Source organism: Bos indicus x Bos taurus, chromosome 10 (assembly GCF_003369695.1).
Source record: "Bos indicus x Bos taurus breed Angus x Brahman F1 hybrid chromosome 10, Bos_hybrid_MaternalHap_v2.0, whole genome shotgun sequence".
In the NCBI taxonomy this organism is placed as follows: Eukaryota; Metazoa; Chordata; class Mammalia; order Artiodactyla; family Bovidae; genus Bos; species Bos indicus x Bos taurus.
The window spans coordinates 6,977,977-6,997,157 of record NC_040085.1 but is presented as its reverse complement, the minus strand read 5'-3'; the positions used below and the strand labels follow the sequence as shown (position 1 = coordinate 6,997,157).

The 19,181-nt window shown below is 38.9% G+C and overlaps 1 protein-coding gene and 1 non-coding gene across 3 annotated transcripts; both read left to right on the top strand.

Annotated features, from left to right (window-relative positions):
• Positions 1-2,094: 2,094 nt before the first annotated feature.
• On the top strand, positions 2,095-19,043 carry TIPIN (TIMELESS interacting protein). Of its 2 annotated transcripts, none has more exons than XM_027553025.1 (8): positions 2,095-2,188; positions 11,370-11,510; positions 11,626-11,704; positions 11,914-11,989; positions 14,129-14,251; positions 14,480-14,543; positions 16,695-16,901; positions 18,212-19,043. In XM_027553025.1, the coding sequence occupies exons 2-8, from the start codon at positions 11,378-11,380 to the stop codon at positions 18,400-18,402; spliced, it is 873 nt and encodes a 290-aa protein (XP_027408826.1). In that variant the 5' UTR covers positions 2,095-2,188; positions 11,370-11,377; the 3' UTR covers positions 18,403-19,043. The 2 variants fall into 2 exon arrangements, with proteins under 2 accessions (XP_027408826.1, XP_027408827.1); XM_027553026.1 differs by lacking the exon at positions 2,095-2,188 and adding an exon at positions 10,099-11,019.
• Positions 14,958-15,091, top strand: LOC113900545. Its single transcript, XR_003513183.1, has one exon.
• Positions 19,044-19,181: the final 138 nt, after the last annotated feature.

Sequence of the window (19,181 nt, the reverse complement as noted above, 5' to 3'; positions counted from 1 at the left end):
AGATGGTTGGATGGCATCACTGACTCAATGGACATGAGTTTGGGTGAACTCCGGGAGTTGGTGATGGACAGGGAGGTCTGGTGTGCTGCGGTTCATGGGGTTGCAGAGTCGGACACGACTGAGCGACTGAAATGGAACTGGGCTGGTCACCTTGATTATTCATGCTGATGCAGACCTGACTGGGTGATATGATCCCAACTTGGGCATGTTATGTACATGACAGGGGCAATTCGATGCCGCAGTCTTGAACTGGAGTCCTCAAGTACATAGCAGATCACTACTACCAACCACTCTAGTACATACCTAAGTGATAAGCCCAAATAACTCCAGCCAACTGATAAGACACAGAGACTTGGCTTTTTAAATGTGATTTAGAAATAGTTCATGGTCTTTGTTTTAAAATATTTTTGTCATTTCTCTTCTTTCAAACCTCACCTCTGGACTGGGTTCCCAGCTTTCCAGAAAAGCTTTTACGCCCTATACTCAATCTTTGTTCTTTAATAGTCTACTTTTTCTTTAACACTCCATTTTCCCCCTAGCTCTTTCAAAGCATTTTAATAACGTGGGAATGATTCAAAGTATGAAAAGAAGATTCAAACATCTTCCCTTTAAAGGGGAGCAAGGGTCATAGAAAGGCCTCAGGGCTCACAGATTGGAGAGTCTGGTTTCAGAAAGTCTCTTGAAGGCTAGCAGGCAGCTGAAGAGACATAAAATTTTAATAGATCCTCAGAGGATGGGACATGGTTGCTGGGTCCTGAGCACCTTGAAGCATTTCTTTTCTATGTATTTATTTGGCTGCACTGGGTCTTAGTTGCGGCATGTGGGATCTTTTGTTGTGGAGCAAAGACTCTCTAGTTGTGATGCTCGGCTTCATTAGTTGCGGCACTCAGGCTTACTTGCATGTGGGATCTTAGTTTCCCTACCAGGGATCAAATCCAAGTCCCCTGCATTGCAAGGCAGATTCTTAACACTGAACCACCAGTGAAGTCCAATGAATGTTTCTTTCCTTATCTGTTTTTTTTTTTTTTTTTAAATATTTATTTATTTATTTGACTGCACCAAGTCTTAGTTGCAGCATGTGGGATCTAGTTCCGCAACCAGGGATCGAACCCCGGGCCCTCTGCCATGGGACCATGGAGTCCTAGACACTGGACCACCAGGGAAGTCCCGAAGGGTTCCTTGATCGTGATGTGGTGTCAAAGTATTTGTTTGGGGAGAACCGAGCAGGATGGGCTGAGCAGGTCTGTTGTTCCACAGGGTCAAGCTTCTTCAGCATGTAGACAAGGTCTCCCTGCTCATTGAGGTAATACTGGAGAAAACCGAGCACACTGAAGCCAGAGTTTCCAATTCCATGTGCAGCTGCCTCTAACTGATGGCCTCATGTGTTTTCAACACTATTCACTTTTAAAAACACCAAACAATTCTAAAAGTTTTAAATGACATGGCCTATGTGAAAGCTATATATTTTTTTACATGTCTGGTGCAATTGCTAAGGAAAATGTATTTCTAGTATTTCTCCCACGTGAAATAGGACAGTCAGACATTAATATGTCAGTGCCTTACAACTGTGGTAGTTACATTCACATGGTGCATGCTCAGTGGCTCAGTGGTGTTCTACTCTTTGCCACCATATAGACTGTAGTCAGCCAGGCTCCTGTGTCCATGGGATTTTCCAGGCAAGAATAGGGGAGTGGGTTGTCATTTCCTCCTCCAAGGGATCCCGTGGTAGGCGGCTTCCTTCCCACTGAGCCACCTGAGAATTCATGTTGAAGGATTTCTGTTAGTAAATCTGAAGAATCGGTAGTTTCTTAGAAAATTCTGTTTGCCTCTATCCTTAATATTCCATCCACAATCCAGTTTTCTAAAAAACCTGAGATCTATTTCCAAAGTCTAAAGTGCATAGAGCATAAGCAACACGAACATCACACGAGCAAGGGGGTAAACTTCTCGGAGGAATTCAGGAAGGCGGATGCGGTGCGGAGGGCAGTAGTGCGAAGGGCTGGACCTGGGAAAGGTTGGCTAGACATGGGTGGGCGGGACCTGGGGGAGGTGGGTCTGGTAGGCACCGCCCAGGGTGTCCGCAGATTTGGCGCCGAACGCCAAGGAATCTTCTCGCGAGAGTTCGAGAGAAACGTGGTTTTTCTGCCGCGCGGAACTCTGCGCTGTTGGCGGCAGCGTCCGGAGCGAGGTGAGAGCGGGCTGAGGGGCGAGTGAAATTACGGAGGGGAGAGATGGTCCAGGTAGTCAGGCGGGGGAGCGGGCATGCTGGGCAGTCGTAAGGAGGGAGAGAGGAAGCAGGCGGACATGACTTAGACGGACGTGGGCTGATTTAGGACTGCAGGGAAGGGAGGCCTGACCGGCCACGACCTGTGCAGAGAGGAGGTCGGTGGGGATCAGAGCTGCCGCTTTTACTTCGTTTACGTTCGGGTCTGCCACTCACTAAACCAAACCTTTTAGTGGAAGGGAACGTGTGTCAGATACATCTTTTACATCTCTGGCTTCTGTATCGCGATTTCTAAACTCAGGAGTCGCCCTGTGAATGTTGAATGAATACGGTTGAAAGAGAGGATAGACAAGGAAGCACGGAAGAGGGGAGATTGGAGAAGAGGGATAGGATGGGAAGTTTTGTGGTTTTAAGCCTGGGTAGCAAAGAAGATCATGGGGTCAGTTTGGTAGGATTTCTGGCAAGGTCTTCTGTTTTGATAACTTAAAAGTTGGACGTTGGACACCTAAGACTGTGGGAATGAATTTATATATTAAATTTCTTTGTTGCCTTCACTCCTCTGCGATTCTGAGGCCTAGAGGAGGAAGTCCTCTAGGTCGCTCTGTGCGACCCCAGAGACGGCAGCCCACCAGGCTCCCCCGTCCCTGGGATTCTCCAGTCAAGAACACCGGAGTGGGTTGTCATTTCCTTCTCCAATTATACTTAATATAGTTTGTGGCCTTGTTACCTCATTCATAGCTCCATTTTGGCTTCAAAGATGTGAACCACATTTCTTTCCAGGAGGCTTAAGCAGAATGGGGCTAAGTATACTTTTTGATGATATAAAACTAGATTATTTTAGGTTCGCCAAAAAGTTTTTTGTTGTTGTTGTTGTATAATGGCTCTAATAGCACTTAGTTGTCTTTAACTTCATTGAAAACAAATTTGTTAGATTGTATTGTGACAGCTGTCATATCAGCATGCATTTAAAAAAAAACTTATCAAAATTGGTGAATTTTTGTGTAGCCATTTTAATATTGAAGATGGAAGAAAAAAGCATTTTTGGCATATTATGCTTTATTAAGAAAGGTAAAAATGCAACTGAAACAAAAAAAGATTTGTACAGTGTATGGAGAAGGTGCTGTGGCTGAGCAAAAGTGTTAAAAGTGGTTTACACAGTTTCATGCTGGAGATTTCTCGCTGGATGATGCTCCATGGTCTGGTAGACCAGTGAATAAATTGAGACATTGAGAACAATCAACGTTATACTACATGGGAGATAGCTGACATACTCAAGATATCCAAATCAGGCATGGAAAGTCATTTGCACCAGCTTGGTTCTGTTCATCGCTTTGATATTTGGGTTCCACATAAGTGATAAAAACCTTCTTGACCTTAGTTTTGCATGCAGTTCCTAACTTAAATGTAACAAAAAACTTCCATTTTTAAAACAATTTGTTATGGGTGATTAAAAATGGATACACTACAATAATGTGGAATGGAAGAGATCCTGGGGCAAGGGAAGTGAACCATGAACCGCACCAAAGGCCTGTCTTCATCCCAAGAAGGTGATGTTGTATATATGGTGGGATTGGAAGGAAGTCGTCTCTTATAAGCTCTTTCTGGAAAACCAAAGGATTGATTCCAACAAATACTGGTCCCAATTTGTTGTTCACTCACTAAGTGTTATCCTACTCTTTGTGACATGATGGACTGCGGCACAACTGGCTTCCCTGTCCTTCAGTATCTCCCCGAGTTTGCTCAGACTTAAGTCTATTAAGTCAGTGACGCCATCCAACCATCTCATCCTTTGTTGCCCCTTCTCCTCTTGCCCTCAATCTTTCCCAGCATCAGGGTCTTTTCCAATGAGTTGGCTCTTTGCATCAGATGGCCAAATTATTAGTTTCAGCATCAGTCCATCCAATGAATATTCAGGGTACATTCCTTTAGGATTGACTGGTTTGACCTCCTTGCAGTCCAAGGGACTCTCAAGAATCTTCTCCAGCACCGCCGTTCAAAAGCATCAATTCTTCAGTGCTCAGCCTTCTTTAAGGTCCAACTCTCAGGTCCGTATCTGACGGCTGGAAAAACCATAGCTTTGACTATATGGACCTTTGTTGGCAAAGTGATGTCTCTGCTTTTTAATACTCTGTCTAGGTTTGTCATAGTTTTTCTACCAGGGAGCAAGCGTCTTTCAGTTTCATGCCTGCAGTCACCATCCACAGTGATTCTGGAGCTCAAGAAAATGAAATCTGCCAGTGTCCATATTAGACCAGCTGAAAGCACTTAACAGAAAGCATCTGGAATTAGTTAACAGAAAACAAATAGAATGCAAGACCATATGTTTCTTTTCTTTCTTTTAAAAATATTTATTTGTTTAAAATTCACTTATTTTTAATTGAAGGGTAATTGTTCACAATATTGTGTTGGCCTCTGCCATACATCAACATGATCAGCCATAGATATACGTAAGTCCCCTCCCTCTTGAGCCTCGCTCTCACCTCCCACCCCTTTAGGATGTTGCAGAGCCCCAGTTTGAGTTCTCTGAGTCATGAAACAAAGTCCTATTGGTTATCTATTTTACATATGGTAGTATATATGCCTCCATGTTTCTCTCTCAATTCATCCCACCCTCTCCTTCTTGCTCCCCTCCTTGTCCATAAGTTTTTTCTCTATGTCTGCATCTCCACTGCTGCCCTGCAGATAGGTACATTACTACCATCTTTCTAGATTCTATATATATATGCATTATATACTATATTTGTTTTCCTGTTTCTGACTTCATTATGTATAATAGGCTCTAGATTGGTCCACTTCATTAGAACTGACTCAGATGTGTCCCTTTTAATGGCTGAGTAATATTCCATCGTATATATGTATCACTGTTTCTTTTATCCATTCATTAGTCGATGGACATCTAAGTTGCTTCCGTGTCCCAATTCTTGGAAGTAGTGCTGCAGAGGACATTGGGGTACGTGTGCCTTTTTCAGTTTTGATTTCCTCAGAGTATATGCCAAGTAGTGGGGTTGCTGGGTCCTATGTCAGTTCTACTCCCAGTTTTTTGAGGAATCATATTTTCCGTAGTGGCTGTATCAGTTTACTTTCCCACCAGTAGAGCAAGAGGGTTCCCTTTTCTCCACACCCTCTCCAGCGTTTATCATTTGTGGATTTTTGATGATGGCCATTCTGACCGGTGTGAGGTGATACCTCATTGTAGTTTTGATTTTCATTTCTCTAATAATGAGCAATGTTGAGCATTTTTTCATGTTTTTATTAGCTATCTGTATGTCTTCTTTGGAGAAATGTCTGTTTAGGTCTTTGCCCACTTTTTGATTGGGTTGTTTTGTTTTTCTGGTATCATATATTTCTTTGATAATCAGGCAAAAACTGTTACAGCTTGGCTGGGAAGTTCTGATTCATCCACCAGACATTGCACCTTGGGATTTCCGTTTATTTTGGTCTGTACAAAATTCTCTTAATGGAAAAAACATCTCCATTCTCTGGAAGACTATAAAAGGCACCTAGAACTGTTCTTTTCTAAAAAAGATAAATAGTTTTGAGAAGATGGAATTACAAACTTGCCTTAAAAATGGCAGAAGGTAGTGGAGCAACAGTGAATACGTTCTTCAATAATGTTCTTGGTGAAAATGAAAAATATATCTTCTATTTTTACTTAAAAACCAAAGAAACTTCAGTATGACCTTTAACTGCTTTCCAGTTTTGAAGATCTGTGATTGATAACTTTGTTTTGTTTTTATGTACTTGTTGTCTTGGAAACTTAGAATTGGCGAGACTTCGGAAATCGTCTGGCTCTAGTAGTTGTATAGTTTTGGGGAAATTTTGAAATTCTTCATTCCTCCATTCAACAATTATTTTTTATTATTTTTGTTTTTTTTAGTGGTCCATTGCAGTTATTAATCCTGCTAGATGGAAATTACAATTGTCAAGTATCATTGCCATCAGAACTCTCCCTGTCCAAATTCAGGAACTGAACAGATTCAGATAACTTTTTGAGATATCTTTCTTTCATGAACTCTCATGTTTGTTATCCACAACTCAGGAATCTGATAGATTGGGATAAAGCATTATACCACCCATGACCTGAACTCACTAAAAGTGACTCTCGGTATCTGAATTCTGGAAACATGGATTTGGATAGTGAGGATTCTTGGGCTACTTGTTCTGGCAGTGAAATGAGAAAGATCAGTTTGGTCACTTCAGTTCTCCTCTCTGGGACCAGCACTTTGTTCTCTCCTCCAGGGTTCCAGCCTTGCCCTCCAAGAGTCCGTTTCCTGTCCATTTCCCTCTTGGCCATATTTGAAGTAGGCATTGGGAGGTGTGATCTCCTTTGGGGCTGTAGAGCTGCCCAGGTTTTCTGCTAGTTCAAGTTGGGAGGGCCAAGATCAGGAACTATTTCTCCAACACCAGCTTTGGGGATACAGTAGAGGAGAACAGAGACCCACCTTATCATTGCCCTTTTAGAGCTACAGTCTCCAAGGGGAGACAAACATTTATCAAATAATGACACAAATAGAACCTCATATTGGGGTCTGGGTAAGTGCTATGAAACTACTACTTGACATTTTGAATGCTTATAGAGGATTTAATTTAGGAAAATTGGGGGAGATTTTTCTGATTTGACAGTTGAGATCTGAAAGGGATGAGCAGTCAGAGAAGAGGCTTTGTAAAGGTCTAGTGGCCTGAGGGTTAGACAAAGCATAGAGAATGGTGTGAAGTCTGTAGAGAAGTAGGAAGGTGCTAAATCCTGCAGGGCCTTAGAGTCTTATCATTATGTTAAGAGCAGCAGAAAGTTATTGACGTGTTTAAGCCTGGTAGTGATGTGATTAGCTTGACATTTCCAAGGTACAGTTCAGTTCAGTTCAGTCGCTCAGTCGTGTCCAACTCTTTGTGACCCCATGAATCGCAGCATGCCAGGCCTCCCTGTCCATCACCAACTCCCAGAGTTCACTCAAACTCATGTCCATCGAGTCGGTGATGCCATCCAACCATCTCATCCTCTGTCGTCCCCTTCTCCTCCTGCCCCCAATCCTTCCCAGCATCAGAGTCTTTTCCAGTGAGTCAGCTCTTCTCATGAGGTGGCCAAAGTACTGGAGTTTCAGCTTCAGCATCAGTCCTTCCAAAGAACACCCAGGACTGATCTCCTTTAGAATGGACTGGTTGGATCTCCTTGCAGTCCAAGGACTCTCAAGAGTCTTCTCCAACACCACAGTTCAAGCATCAATTCTTCAGCGCTCAGCTTTCTTCACAGTCCAACTATCACATCCATACATGACCACTGGAAAAACCAAAGCCTTGACTAGATGGACCTTTGTTGGCAAAGTAATATCTCTGCTTTTTAATATGCTACCTAGGTTGGTCGTAACTTTCCTTCCAAGGAGTGTCTTTTAATTTCATGGCTGCAGTCACCATCTGTAGTGATTTTGGAGCCCCCCAAAATAAAGTCTGACACTGTTTCCACTGTTTCCCCATCTATTTCCCATGAAGTGATGGAACCAGATGCTATGATCTTAGTTTTCTGAATGTTGAGTTTTAAGCCAACTTTTTCACTCTCCTCTTTCACTTTCATCAAGAGGCTTTTTAGTTCCTCTTCACTTTCTGCCATAAGGGTGGTGTCATCTGCATATCTGAGGTTCTTGATATTTCTCCTGGCATTCTTGATTCCAGCTTGTGCTTCCTTCAGCATAGTGTTTCTCATGATGTACTCTGCATAGAAGTTAAATAAGCAGGGTGACAATATACAGCCTTGATGTACTTCTTTTCCTATTTGGAACCAGTCTGTTGTTCCATGTCCAGTTCTAACTGTTGCTTCCTGACCTGCATACAGATTTCTCAAGAGGCAGGTCAGGTGGTCTGGTATTCCCATCTCTTTCAGAATTTTCCAGTTTATTGTGATCCACACAGTCAAAGGTTGATTTGGTTGATTTGGCATAATCAGTAAAGCAGAAATAGATGTTTTTCTGGAACTCTCTTGCTCTTTCGATGATCCAGCGGATGTTGGCAATTTGATCTCTGCTTCCTCTGCCTTTTCTAAAACCAGCTTGAACATCTGGAAGTTCATGGTTCATGTATTGCTGAAGCCTGGCTTGGAGAATTTTGAGCATTACCTTACTAGCGTGTGAGATGAGTACAATTGTGCGGTAGTTTGAGCATTCTTTGGCATTGCCTTTCTTTGGGATTGGAATGAGAACTGACCTTTTCCAGTCCTGTGGCCACTGCTGGGTTTTCCAAATTTGCTGGCATATTGAGTGCAGCGCTTTCACAGCATCATCTTTCAGGATTTGGAATAGCCCAACTGGAATTCCATCACCTCCACTAGCTTTGTTCGTAGTGATGCTTTCTAAGGCCCACTTGACTTCACATTCCAGGATGTCTGGCTCTAGGTCAGTGATCACACCTTCGTGATTATCTTGGTCATGAAGATCTTTTTTGTACAGTTCTTCTGTGTATTCTTGCCACCTCTTTTTAATATCTTCTGCTTCTGTTAGGTCCATACCATTGCTATCCTTTATCGAACCCATCTTTGCATGAAATGTTCCCTTGGTATCTCTAATTTTCTCGAAGAGATCTCTAGTCTTTCCCATTATGTTGTTTTCCTCTATTTCTTTGCTTTGATCACTGAGGAAGGCTTTCTTATCTCTCCTTGCTATTCTTTGGAACTCTGCATTCAGATGCTTATATCTTTCCTTTTCTCCTTTGCTTTTCGCTTGTCTTCTTTTCACAGCTATTTGTAAGGCCTCCTCAGACAGCCATTTTGCTTTTTTGCATTTCTTTTCCATGGAGATGACTTTTCCAGGATCCCTGTCTCCTGTACAATGTCATGAACCTCCGTCCATAGTTCATCAGGCACTCTGTCTATCAGATCTACTCCCTTAGATCTATTTCTCACTTCCACTGTATAATCATAAGGGATTTGATTTAGGTCATACCTGAATGGTCTAGTGGTTTTCCCTACTTTCTTCAATTTAAGTCTGAACTTGGCAATAAGGAGTTCATGATCTGAGCCACAGTCAGCTCCCGGTCTTATTTTTGCTGACTGTATAGAGCTTCTCCATCTTTAGCTGCAAAGAATATAATCAGTCTGATTTCAGTGTTGACCATCTGGTGATGTCCATGTGTAGAGTCTTCTCTTGTGTTGGTGGAAGAGGGTGTTTGGTATGACCAGTACGTTCTCTTGGCAAAACTCTATTAGCCTTTGCCCTGTTTCATTCCGTACTCCAAGGCCAATTTGCCTGTTACTCCAGGTGTTTCTTGACTTCCTACTTTTGCATTCCAGTCCCCTATAATGAAAAGGACATCTTTTTGGGTGTTAGTCTAAAAGGTCTTGTGCATCTTCATAGAACCGTTCAACTTCAGCTTCTTCAGCATTACTGATTTGGGGCATAGGCTTGGATTACCGTGATATTGAATGGTTTGCCTTGGAAACGAACAGATCATTCTGTCGTTTTTGAGATTGCATCCAAGTACTGCATTTCGGACTCTTGTTGACCGTGATGGCTACTCCATTTCTTCTAAGGGATTCCCGCCCACAGTAGTAGATATAATGGTCATCTGAGTTAAATTCACCCATTCCAGTCCATTTTAGTTTGCTGATTCCTAGAATGTTGATGTTCACTCTTGCCATCTCCTGTTTGACCACTTCAATTTGCCTTGATTCATGGACCTAACATTCCAGGTTCCTATGCAATATTGCTCTTTACAGCATCGGACCTTGCTTCTATCACCAGTCACATGCACAACTGGCTATTGTTTTTGTTTTGGCTCCCTCCCTTCATTCTTTCTGGAGTTATTTCTCCACTGATCTCCAGTAGCATATTGGGCACCTACTGATCTGGGGAGTTCCTCTTTCAGTATCCTATCATTTTGCCTTTTCATACTGTTCGTGGGATTCTCAAGGCAAGAATATGGAAGTGGTTTGCCATTCCCTTCTCCAGTGGACCACATTCTGTCACATTCCAAAGGTTAGTTAAGCTGTAATACGAAGAATGGAGTGAAAGAGCAAAATGGATAGGAGTAATGGAATAATCCAATATATGTTAGGAAGTAGTTGTGGAAATAGAAATGGCAGACTCAAGGAATAATTTGGAAGTAAATGGACAGGGTAAGTAGGATAGGGGAATGAAGTATTAAGGGGACTTGCAGGTTTCTGAGTTGTATAGCTGGATTGGTGTCATTTACTGAATGGGGAAATTTTTGAAGATTGGTTTTATACATGGTAAGTTATAGATGCCTTTGAAAAATTTTAGAGCTGTAGAATGAGAAGTAGGGATTTAGAGCTCAGATTTGATGCTTGTGTAGAAATAAAAAATTAGCGAGTCATCTATAAATTAGAGTCATGTGCATAACTGAGTGAAGTGGGCCAAGGATGAAATCTTGTAAACTTATTAACCAGGTTAGAGGAACATGAATCTGCAGAAGTTTAGGAAGGGAGGAATGGAGGAAGGGAGGAAAACCAGATAAGTACTGTGTTTCAGAAGTCAACAAAACTACTTTTCCAGCAAAAGGAACTGATCAAAAGTGTCAGATGTTTCTGAGAGGTCAAGTGAGATGGTATGAAAAGCATTCTTTCAAGTTACCAATCAAGACATTATTTCCATTTCAAAGGAAACTTTACTAGAAAGCCAATATGTAAACAGTATTTTTATTTTTTCCTTTTCTGGCCCCACTGCACAGCTTATGGGATCTTAGTTCCCAGGGCAGGGATTGAACCCAGGCCTCGGGCAGAGCACAGAGCCCTAACCACTGGACCACCCGGGCATTCCCAGTAATAATTTTTAAAACCTCTGGTTGGAGTGGAGGTGAGATTCTTGTACCCTGCCTGTTTCACCCCATTTGGACCACAGTTTGAAACCCTCTGAAAAGTTGAAATCATTTTATAATGGGGAAACTCAACAGTTAAGGTAAAATGTTTTGCTCAAACCCATACTGTTATTTAGTGGTAGGCTGTCCATTAGAACTCAGTTCTTTGAGTTTCTAACTTAGGTTCTTTTTTCTGTAATTGTTATATTCTCCACTTTGTTTCACAATGTGTGAGTTTGAAATATGGTTTAACTGACTGAAAAACATGCATTTTGCTGCAAGTGGAACTTAACTGTGTCATAGAAAAACCGCTTGGATGAATAAACATTTTACTTTTTTTTTTCCCTAGAGGAAAAGATGCTAGAACCACAGGAGAATGGCTTGACTGACCTACCAGATTATGAGCATATAGAAGATGAAACTTTTCCTCCGTTCCCACCTCCAGCCTCTCCAGGGAGAGAAGATGGTGAAGGCGCTGAACCTGAAGAAGGTCCATGACACCAGAGTGGTGTCCATGTCCAGCTATCCCTCTGTCAGCTTTCAAAATGACACATTTAAAAATGAGGCTTAAATAAGTAATATTAAATCTTGGTATATTTCACCAGAGTCAGGGAGAGGAGCGCCTGTTCCTGTACCTCCGAAGAGAACAGTTAAAAGGAATATACCCAAGCTGAATGCTGAGAGGTACATTTACTATTTCCTTAAACATTTCTACTTTTCTTTCCATCATCTTTTCCCTCTTATGTTACAAGCTTTTGGTTGGGATGATTTTGGGATCAGATATTTCTAAAGGCATTTTTTTCAGTTTAACAGATAACATTTTTTTCTTATGGTCTTGTTTTGGCCTTGATGGCTTTAGAAAACTTAAAATTTAAAAATACTTCTATTCACAGATTAATTTCAGAGAGAGGGCTGCCAGCATTAAGGCACGTGTTTGAGAAGGCAAAATTCAAAGGTAAAGGTCATGAGGTAAGAAGTGTCTGATTTGTATTTTAGACCTTTGTTTCTTAAAGTATTGGTAAGACTGTGTGCCCATTCGCGTGCTCTCAGGAATCTTAGAATGTTTCACAGATGCTGTCATTCAGCATCATCTCTCTTTAGAAACTGTGATATGTGGAAAGGACATTGAAGACATTTAGGAACTATCAATCTCTGCATAAGTGAACATTTAAAAATTTCCTTTGCATCATGTAGAATGTAGATATAATTTTTTTGCAGATGATATCTTAGTAGAGCTTTGTAATAATTTATGAAGGATTTTCAAATATGTTCTTAAATTATCAACCTCTGGGGTAGGTGTTGGTCCCATTATATAGTAAAGGAAACTGAGTTTTAGTTTTAAGCTTCCACTGCCAGTGGTTAAGAGCAGACCCTTGACTTTTGTTTCATGGACCAGCTAGAGGAACATTAATACAACATGAGCATGATTTTGGTGTGGTGTTCAGGAGAGTTGGAAAGAGGGAAGGGAACTGAAGCAGACAGTAATTCAGAGGCTATTTCACTCCCAGGGGAACTAAGTGAAATAGCCTAGATAGGATATTAATAATAGCAAGGGGATGAACAACATATAATACTTGGAGGTGATTGGGAGGTACAAAAGTAAAAATTAATCCCCAAATTTTAAACCTAGGAAGCTGAAAAACCTGTATTACATTTTCTTGGTTTCAGTGGATAATAAGGAAGAATATAAGCCTGTGTTCTATTTTGCCACAAAACTAAACCTAAGTCAAGATATTTTAAAACCATGCCCAGCTCAGTTAATTCATTGCTCTTATCGAAATTTTCAGGTAGTAATGATAAACTGGTGCTTTGAATTTGGGACATCTTCATCATTTTCATAAGTTCTTTGTTAAGATAAATAAACTTATATGAAGAATAAATATTTTTGTATTCCTTCACTGAGTGCGGGTGGGCTCTGAGTTTGTCTAGTCTTCTATACTTTGCCTTTGAAAAGTCTTACTATTTTCTCACAGAGTTGCATCACTGATGCCTTTTTTCCAGGTGTGATTTGGGACTTTACACTATTTAGGTATGTCTCTTCTCTGTCCCTTGGGTCTAACATGACATTGTGAGGTGGCTGGTCAACAACTGGAAGATGGTCATAGGTGGTTGAGCCTTTAAAAGAACTTTTATCTTCATCAGAATGAGAACGATAAGACATTATGTTCTCAGTATTACATATTGAGTTATTGGTAGAGTTTATTGTTTTAACCATGAGCTTCTTATGGTTCAAATACCACCAAGATCAAATACCTCCATCACAATAATAGTGGACATTTGTGGGCTTGCTTTGTGTCAGGCACTTTACTTGTATTACTTAATCCTCCTAACAACCCTATGGGGTATGTATAATCTCATTTTATTCATGAAGAAAAATTACACAGGTAAAGTGATTTGTTCAAAGTCACACAGCTATTAAGTGGTAGAATTTAGATTTGAATCTATGCAGTCTGATCCAGAGCTTTTAACCACTCTTTTAAAATTCTGTAAGAAAAAAAATTTTTTTTAGTAAAATCAGGAATTTGGAACTTTTTTCATTTATTACTGTGGTTTATTAAATTTTGTTTTTCATTAAAATTTTTTTTAGTGTTAAATTGAAATTTCAAATGTAGAGGGGTACTGTGGTCTGAAAATGTTTGCACTTTTCTTGCTGGTCTTCAGTACTTTGCCCTTGGAATTTCTGAGTATATTTTCTCAGAGCTGATTCTCAGTGCTTTCTTCTCCGTATATGATTTTTAGGGGCCTGTCAGTGTGTATAGTTATTTCTAAAAGATAAGCTTGTCATATTTTATTAAATTTACTTTCAAGTATTACTTTATAGTCCTGAAAAGACACATGTGATTATCTTTTAACTTTTATTAAGTTTTCATACTAGGTTTCTTTTTTCCTCTGATTTTTAAAGCCTACTGCAGGTAGAGGATTGCACTGCAATCCTCTAAGCCCTTAATACATACTTTTCTTCTTAAAGTTTCTTCTAAAAGTTTATTAACCTTATAGTTATAGAAGGACACCAGTGACTTTGATACTACTGTTCAATTCTGAAATCTGCTGACAAGGTCACTTGTGAGAATGAATCTTCTATTTAGCATTTTTATTTTTATGTGCCAGGCTGAGGACTTGAAGACACTAATCAGACACATGGAGCACTGGGCACATAGGCTATTCCCTAAACTGCAATTTGAAGATTTTATTGATAGAGTTGAATGTCTGGGAAATAAAAAGGAAGTTCAGGTAGGTGTTGAGATTATTATGAATATCATTCACAATGCTAAATTGTATAAGGATATATTTAGTTGAGGCTAAGTAGCTCTTTGGGGTCTTCATTTTGCAGTCTTAGTAGAGAAGGGGAGAGTTAATAGTGGTTACTTGGGCACAACTTTTTTTGAAACTTAAGAATAAAATCAGTGACTACTTTCTTCCAAATCTAAGTGAAAATATAAAAATGTCTTTTATTTTCAGACCTGTTTAAAACGAATTCGACTTGATCTCCCTATTTTACATGAAGATTTTGTTAGCAATAATGGTAAGAATATAGGTTTATCTACTTGATAATAAGTTTGCTTTTACAAATGGATCTAGGGGTTGGCAGTGTTACAGGACTGAGTTCTTAGTTTATTTTGAATATATAATTACAGTATAGTAAATAGGAATGAATTAAGATGCCTTGGTACATCTAGAATACACCGTGGTATGCTATTAAGAGATGTAAAAATATCTTTACATGTTCACAAAGAGCATGAGTTTTTGTGAACTGTTGGTCATGACCCATTGGTCTTTTGTAGTGCTTCTTAATAAAAATACATGAAAAGATGCAGTGTTCATATACATGCCCATTATAAAAAAGTGGTTCTGGGAAATTAGAATAATTTGATGTTGAAATACTTCACATTTCACATAAGAGTACAGATCTTGTATCTATGACGTTAATTAGACCTGTGTGACTGTTCCTGGTATTGATTGCATTTGTTGGTCGTACAATGCAACCATAGGCAGTCACATACATCAAAACATGGTTCCTGCCGACAGGGTCTGTATAGTTATCAGATTTTCTGTGCGATGGCTCCATACATGTTTGCTTTTTGTTTTTAAAATTTTTAGTAGATGCAGTAGAAAATACAGGCTCCATATAGAATCCCCGAAAGTTATTTATAAGTTGCTTTTAAAGGTGTAAAAGATTGTGATTTAAATAATCCAAGGTTTAATTATTTGGTAAGGTATGGTATGAAGTGTTGGCATGGGATTTGATATGTGAAAGGAATTAGTTATTAGACTGAATCCCACAGCATATCCTACTGGGTCAGTTAGCTTATTCACTGAACTTTTTGAGCTTCGTACTATGTGCTAATGGGCTTCCTTGGTGGCTCAGTGGTAAAGAATCTGCCTGCCAATGCAGGAGACATGGGTTGGGAAGATCCCCTGGAGAAGGAAATGGCAACCCACACCACTATTCTTGCCTGGGAAATCCCATGGGCAGAGGAACCTGGTGAGCTGTGGTCCATGGGGTCACAAAAGAGTTGGACACAGTGACTAAATAACAACAACACTGTACTATGTATATGTGTGTGTATATATATATATATATATACACACACACACACACATACACACACACACCCCCATAGGAAAGGAGAGTAAATGTAAATTCATATTTCAAATGGTTGTCTTGGTGATATGAATTTTTTTCCCCCACTTGTCAGATCTGATGAATTATCTTTTTTTTTTTTTAAACTGCATAATGTGAATGATACAAAGAGAGGTTGAAGTGTCAGCTTTGCCATCTTCTTAGTTCTTGCTTATACTTCTGTTATCTTCTACCTCAAGATGTTCTGTTATTTTGCAAAAATCTTTTAAAGTTACCACTTGTGCATTTTGTTAGGGTTGTTTTGGTTAAAAAAGATAGTATGTCAGTTTGCTTAACTGGGTCATCAGAATATCAGCTATATGTCATAATATGCTGAATTTAAAAAAATGAGGACTCAACTCGACCCTGCCTTGAAGGTAGCTTAGGATAAGTGATAGGTTGTCACTGCCAGTTCTTCTAAATGTAAGTTAGAAGAGGAAATATAAATTTTCCTTAATTCTTAAATGAAGTATAAAGGGAAAATTTAGTATTTACTTTTCATACCCCTGTGAATCATTTTAGGAACATCCTACTTTGAGATAACTGGTGTACAGGGTTTTAAGAATTTATTAAGACTAATAATGTAGAGAGCACTGGATTAAAAAAAAAAATTAGCTTGGAAATATGTCCACAGATCTCTAAATTTCTTTTGCCTTTTTCACTTTGTGTCTGGGTTTTACCGTATATAAAAATAGCCTATATACAATAGTTACTGTGTATCATACAAACAACGTAGCAAGCTAGTAAAATGTTTTTAATGTAAAACAAGGATATGAGTTGGATTCTTTAAGTTCTTTTTTAGCAACTACGAACTTTTGCTCTCTGTTAATGCATATTTTTAAACTAGTATCCCGTTTGACTTAAAAATAACTCTTTAAATATTCCTTCTACTTGTTTGAGTCAAGCATGTCAAGCATCTGTTCTCATACCTCACAAATTGTTTCTTCACGTCTGGTACCTTGTTGCTTTAAACTGGTTTTCAGTCAATAGCTGCAGAAACTCTTTTTCTAACTAGTTTAACACTACAGACACACTTTTTCTTGTCTACTGCAGATGAAGTAGAGGAAAATAATGGCCATGATGTAACTGCTACCGAATTAGATCACTTTCTGACAAACTCATACGGAAGTGTAGAGTTTGCTTCTGAGTCAAGTAGAAGCCTAACAGAAGAAGAACAACAAAGAATTGAGAGAAATAAACAACTGGCCTTGGAAAGAAGACAGGCAAAGCTACTGAGTAACAGTCAGTCCCTAGGAAATGGTAAATTTTATGCTGCATTTTATGTGCTACCATTAATATATCAAGGGCACGTTAGAAATTTTAACTTCTTTACTATTCCTACAAATAAAATACCTCGAAGAATAGAAAAGTATGGTACAGTATATTAAATTTATGTATATTCAAGAGAGAGAGTGAGCGAGAGACCTAGTTGGAACCCACAAAGAATACAAGTTCAAGATCGTTTTCTGGGTAGCTGAGCATCTGTTAAAAAATTATTCTAATAATCATTTAAAATTGATTCTGGGTCTTTCAAAAACAGATTCTTCCCTGACTCCTTAAAGCATGTGACATATAATTTTATCTTAATGATCATAATTAAAACATTAATTGCTTTGTTATTTCCTAAACATATAAAATACTCTGCACCCATTGACTACTTTAGAGCCATTTGCTGTGACATGAATAGGTCCCAAATGCTTTTTAATTGCATTGTGTCACTTCTGTTGTGAGCTGTCATATTTGCTTTCTTGTTGATTCCCTTATCTCTTTTAAAACTGCCTTAAACTTTGCTGATTTAAAACAGACTGTGGGTTTGGGAACTGGATAATCAAATTTGGAAAGCTGTATTTAAAAAGTAATTGCAAATTGCTTTTGAATGAAGCACACATAATCACATTTATCTTTGTCAGTTTCCAATCCAGTTTTTCCTTTTGAAGTGGGAAAATAAGAATTATTTTCTTATTATAGTGAAGATACCATGTTATAAAACAAGTTTCATGCAAAATAATGAAATTCTCAAGTGAAAATTATTCTGTGGTATTGTCAGTTTTTTTCCAGTTAGAATGAATTTAATTTTTAACCTAACAAATGGATGTTTTATACTACTTTGTGAAAAATTACATGAAGATAGAACTGTTGTTGGTGGCAGTTCTTCCTTGCTGTCATTATCAAAGTTTACTTGGCGATAAGTATTTTAAGGCCCATCTTCTATTTATAATATATGACTTTAAAATTTTCTGAGTAGAAATGAGTATCTTATTTTTTTACTATAGATCACTTATATATCTCATAAGAACATCTGACTTTAAAAAAACCTATCTAGTAATTGTGATTTTTGAATGGGAACAGTTGCATTTGGCTATGATTCAGAAGTTTGAGTTCAACTTGCATTTTTAATGGCTTTTATAATAATACATGTATTGACATGGTTTTATTTGGACGAAAGGGATCATAATTAACATTAAAGTGATCATAGATTTCATTTTTATTGATCTAGACTTGTGAAGAAGTTTGTACTAGGTAAGATCGGATCCGGTGCTTGTAATCAGTAATAACGGTTTCTCTTGCAGACTTGTCAGTGAACACACCCAGCACACAGACCTCTGAGGCGGGCAGTACAGGTGAGGAGCAAAAGGAGGAAGAATCAAATGGATTTAACAAAGACCTTCTAGACAGTCCACATAATGCTGGTGCTGCCAGTACTATAAACGAAGAGGAGCAGTTAAAAGTCGAGGAAACACAACTGGACCAATCCTTTTAAAATGTACAGTAGTAACTTAAGGCTTCATCTAGAAATGTTCCTCAAGTTGGATAGGCCTCAAGTGAGAACATCTATTAACTTGCTGTCTTCCAAATTTGAGATGACGGTGCAGTGCATTTTATTTGCTTTGAGTGAAAATCTTTATATAGTGAAACTTTTTGATTCCTGTTTAAAATCTGGCATTATTTTAATTATGTTATGTGCTCAATTGCTCAGTTGTGTCTGACTGTGACCCTCATGGATTGTAGCCCGCCAGGCTCTTCTGTCCATAGGATTTTCCAGGCAGGAATCACTGGAGTGGGTTTGCCATTTCCTCCTCCGGGGGATCTCGACCCAGGGATCAAGCCTGAGTCTCCAGTGTCTCCTGTATTGCAGGCGGATTCTTCAGTGCTGAGCCACTGGGGAGGCCTTATTTATAATTGTTTCTTATTAACTTTCATTGTATATTTTTCTCCTTAGTGTTTATTTGTATTTAAGTATGACATTGTAAAAACGATTGGTAGTTAATAAGTAGCTTTTGCTGCTTGTGTTCCATTGAATGCCCTGTTTTTATTAAATTGGGTGGTATTTTAAGATGTAAATACGTATAATAAATACTAATGTTTTTTTTTTTTAAATAAAAATCTCATGAACTATCCCTACAGGCTTTATAAAAGTTTCTTACTGCTCTTTAATGCTACACTATATACTTAGGGTAAAATGTTTACAGTTGTTATATATGTGTTTACATGTCTTTTGAGAAGTCACTTTAATACTTCCAAGGGTCAGTGAAAAGCTGA

Bases quoted from the DNA above. Each gene is read 5' to 3' on its own strand.
- TIPIN (XM_027553025.1), top strand. From the start codon at position 11,378: ATGCTAGAACCACAGGAGAATGGCTTGACTGACCTACCAGATTATGAG. The intron at 11,511-11,625 runs GTCCATGACACC...ATATTTCACCAG, and splicing joins AGGCGCTGAACCTGAAGAAG to AGTCAGGGAGAGGAGCGCCT. The intron at 14,252-14,479 runs GTAGGTGTTGAG...TTTTATTTTCAG, and splicing joins GAAATAAAAAGGAAGTTCAG to ACCTGTTTAAAACGAATTCG.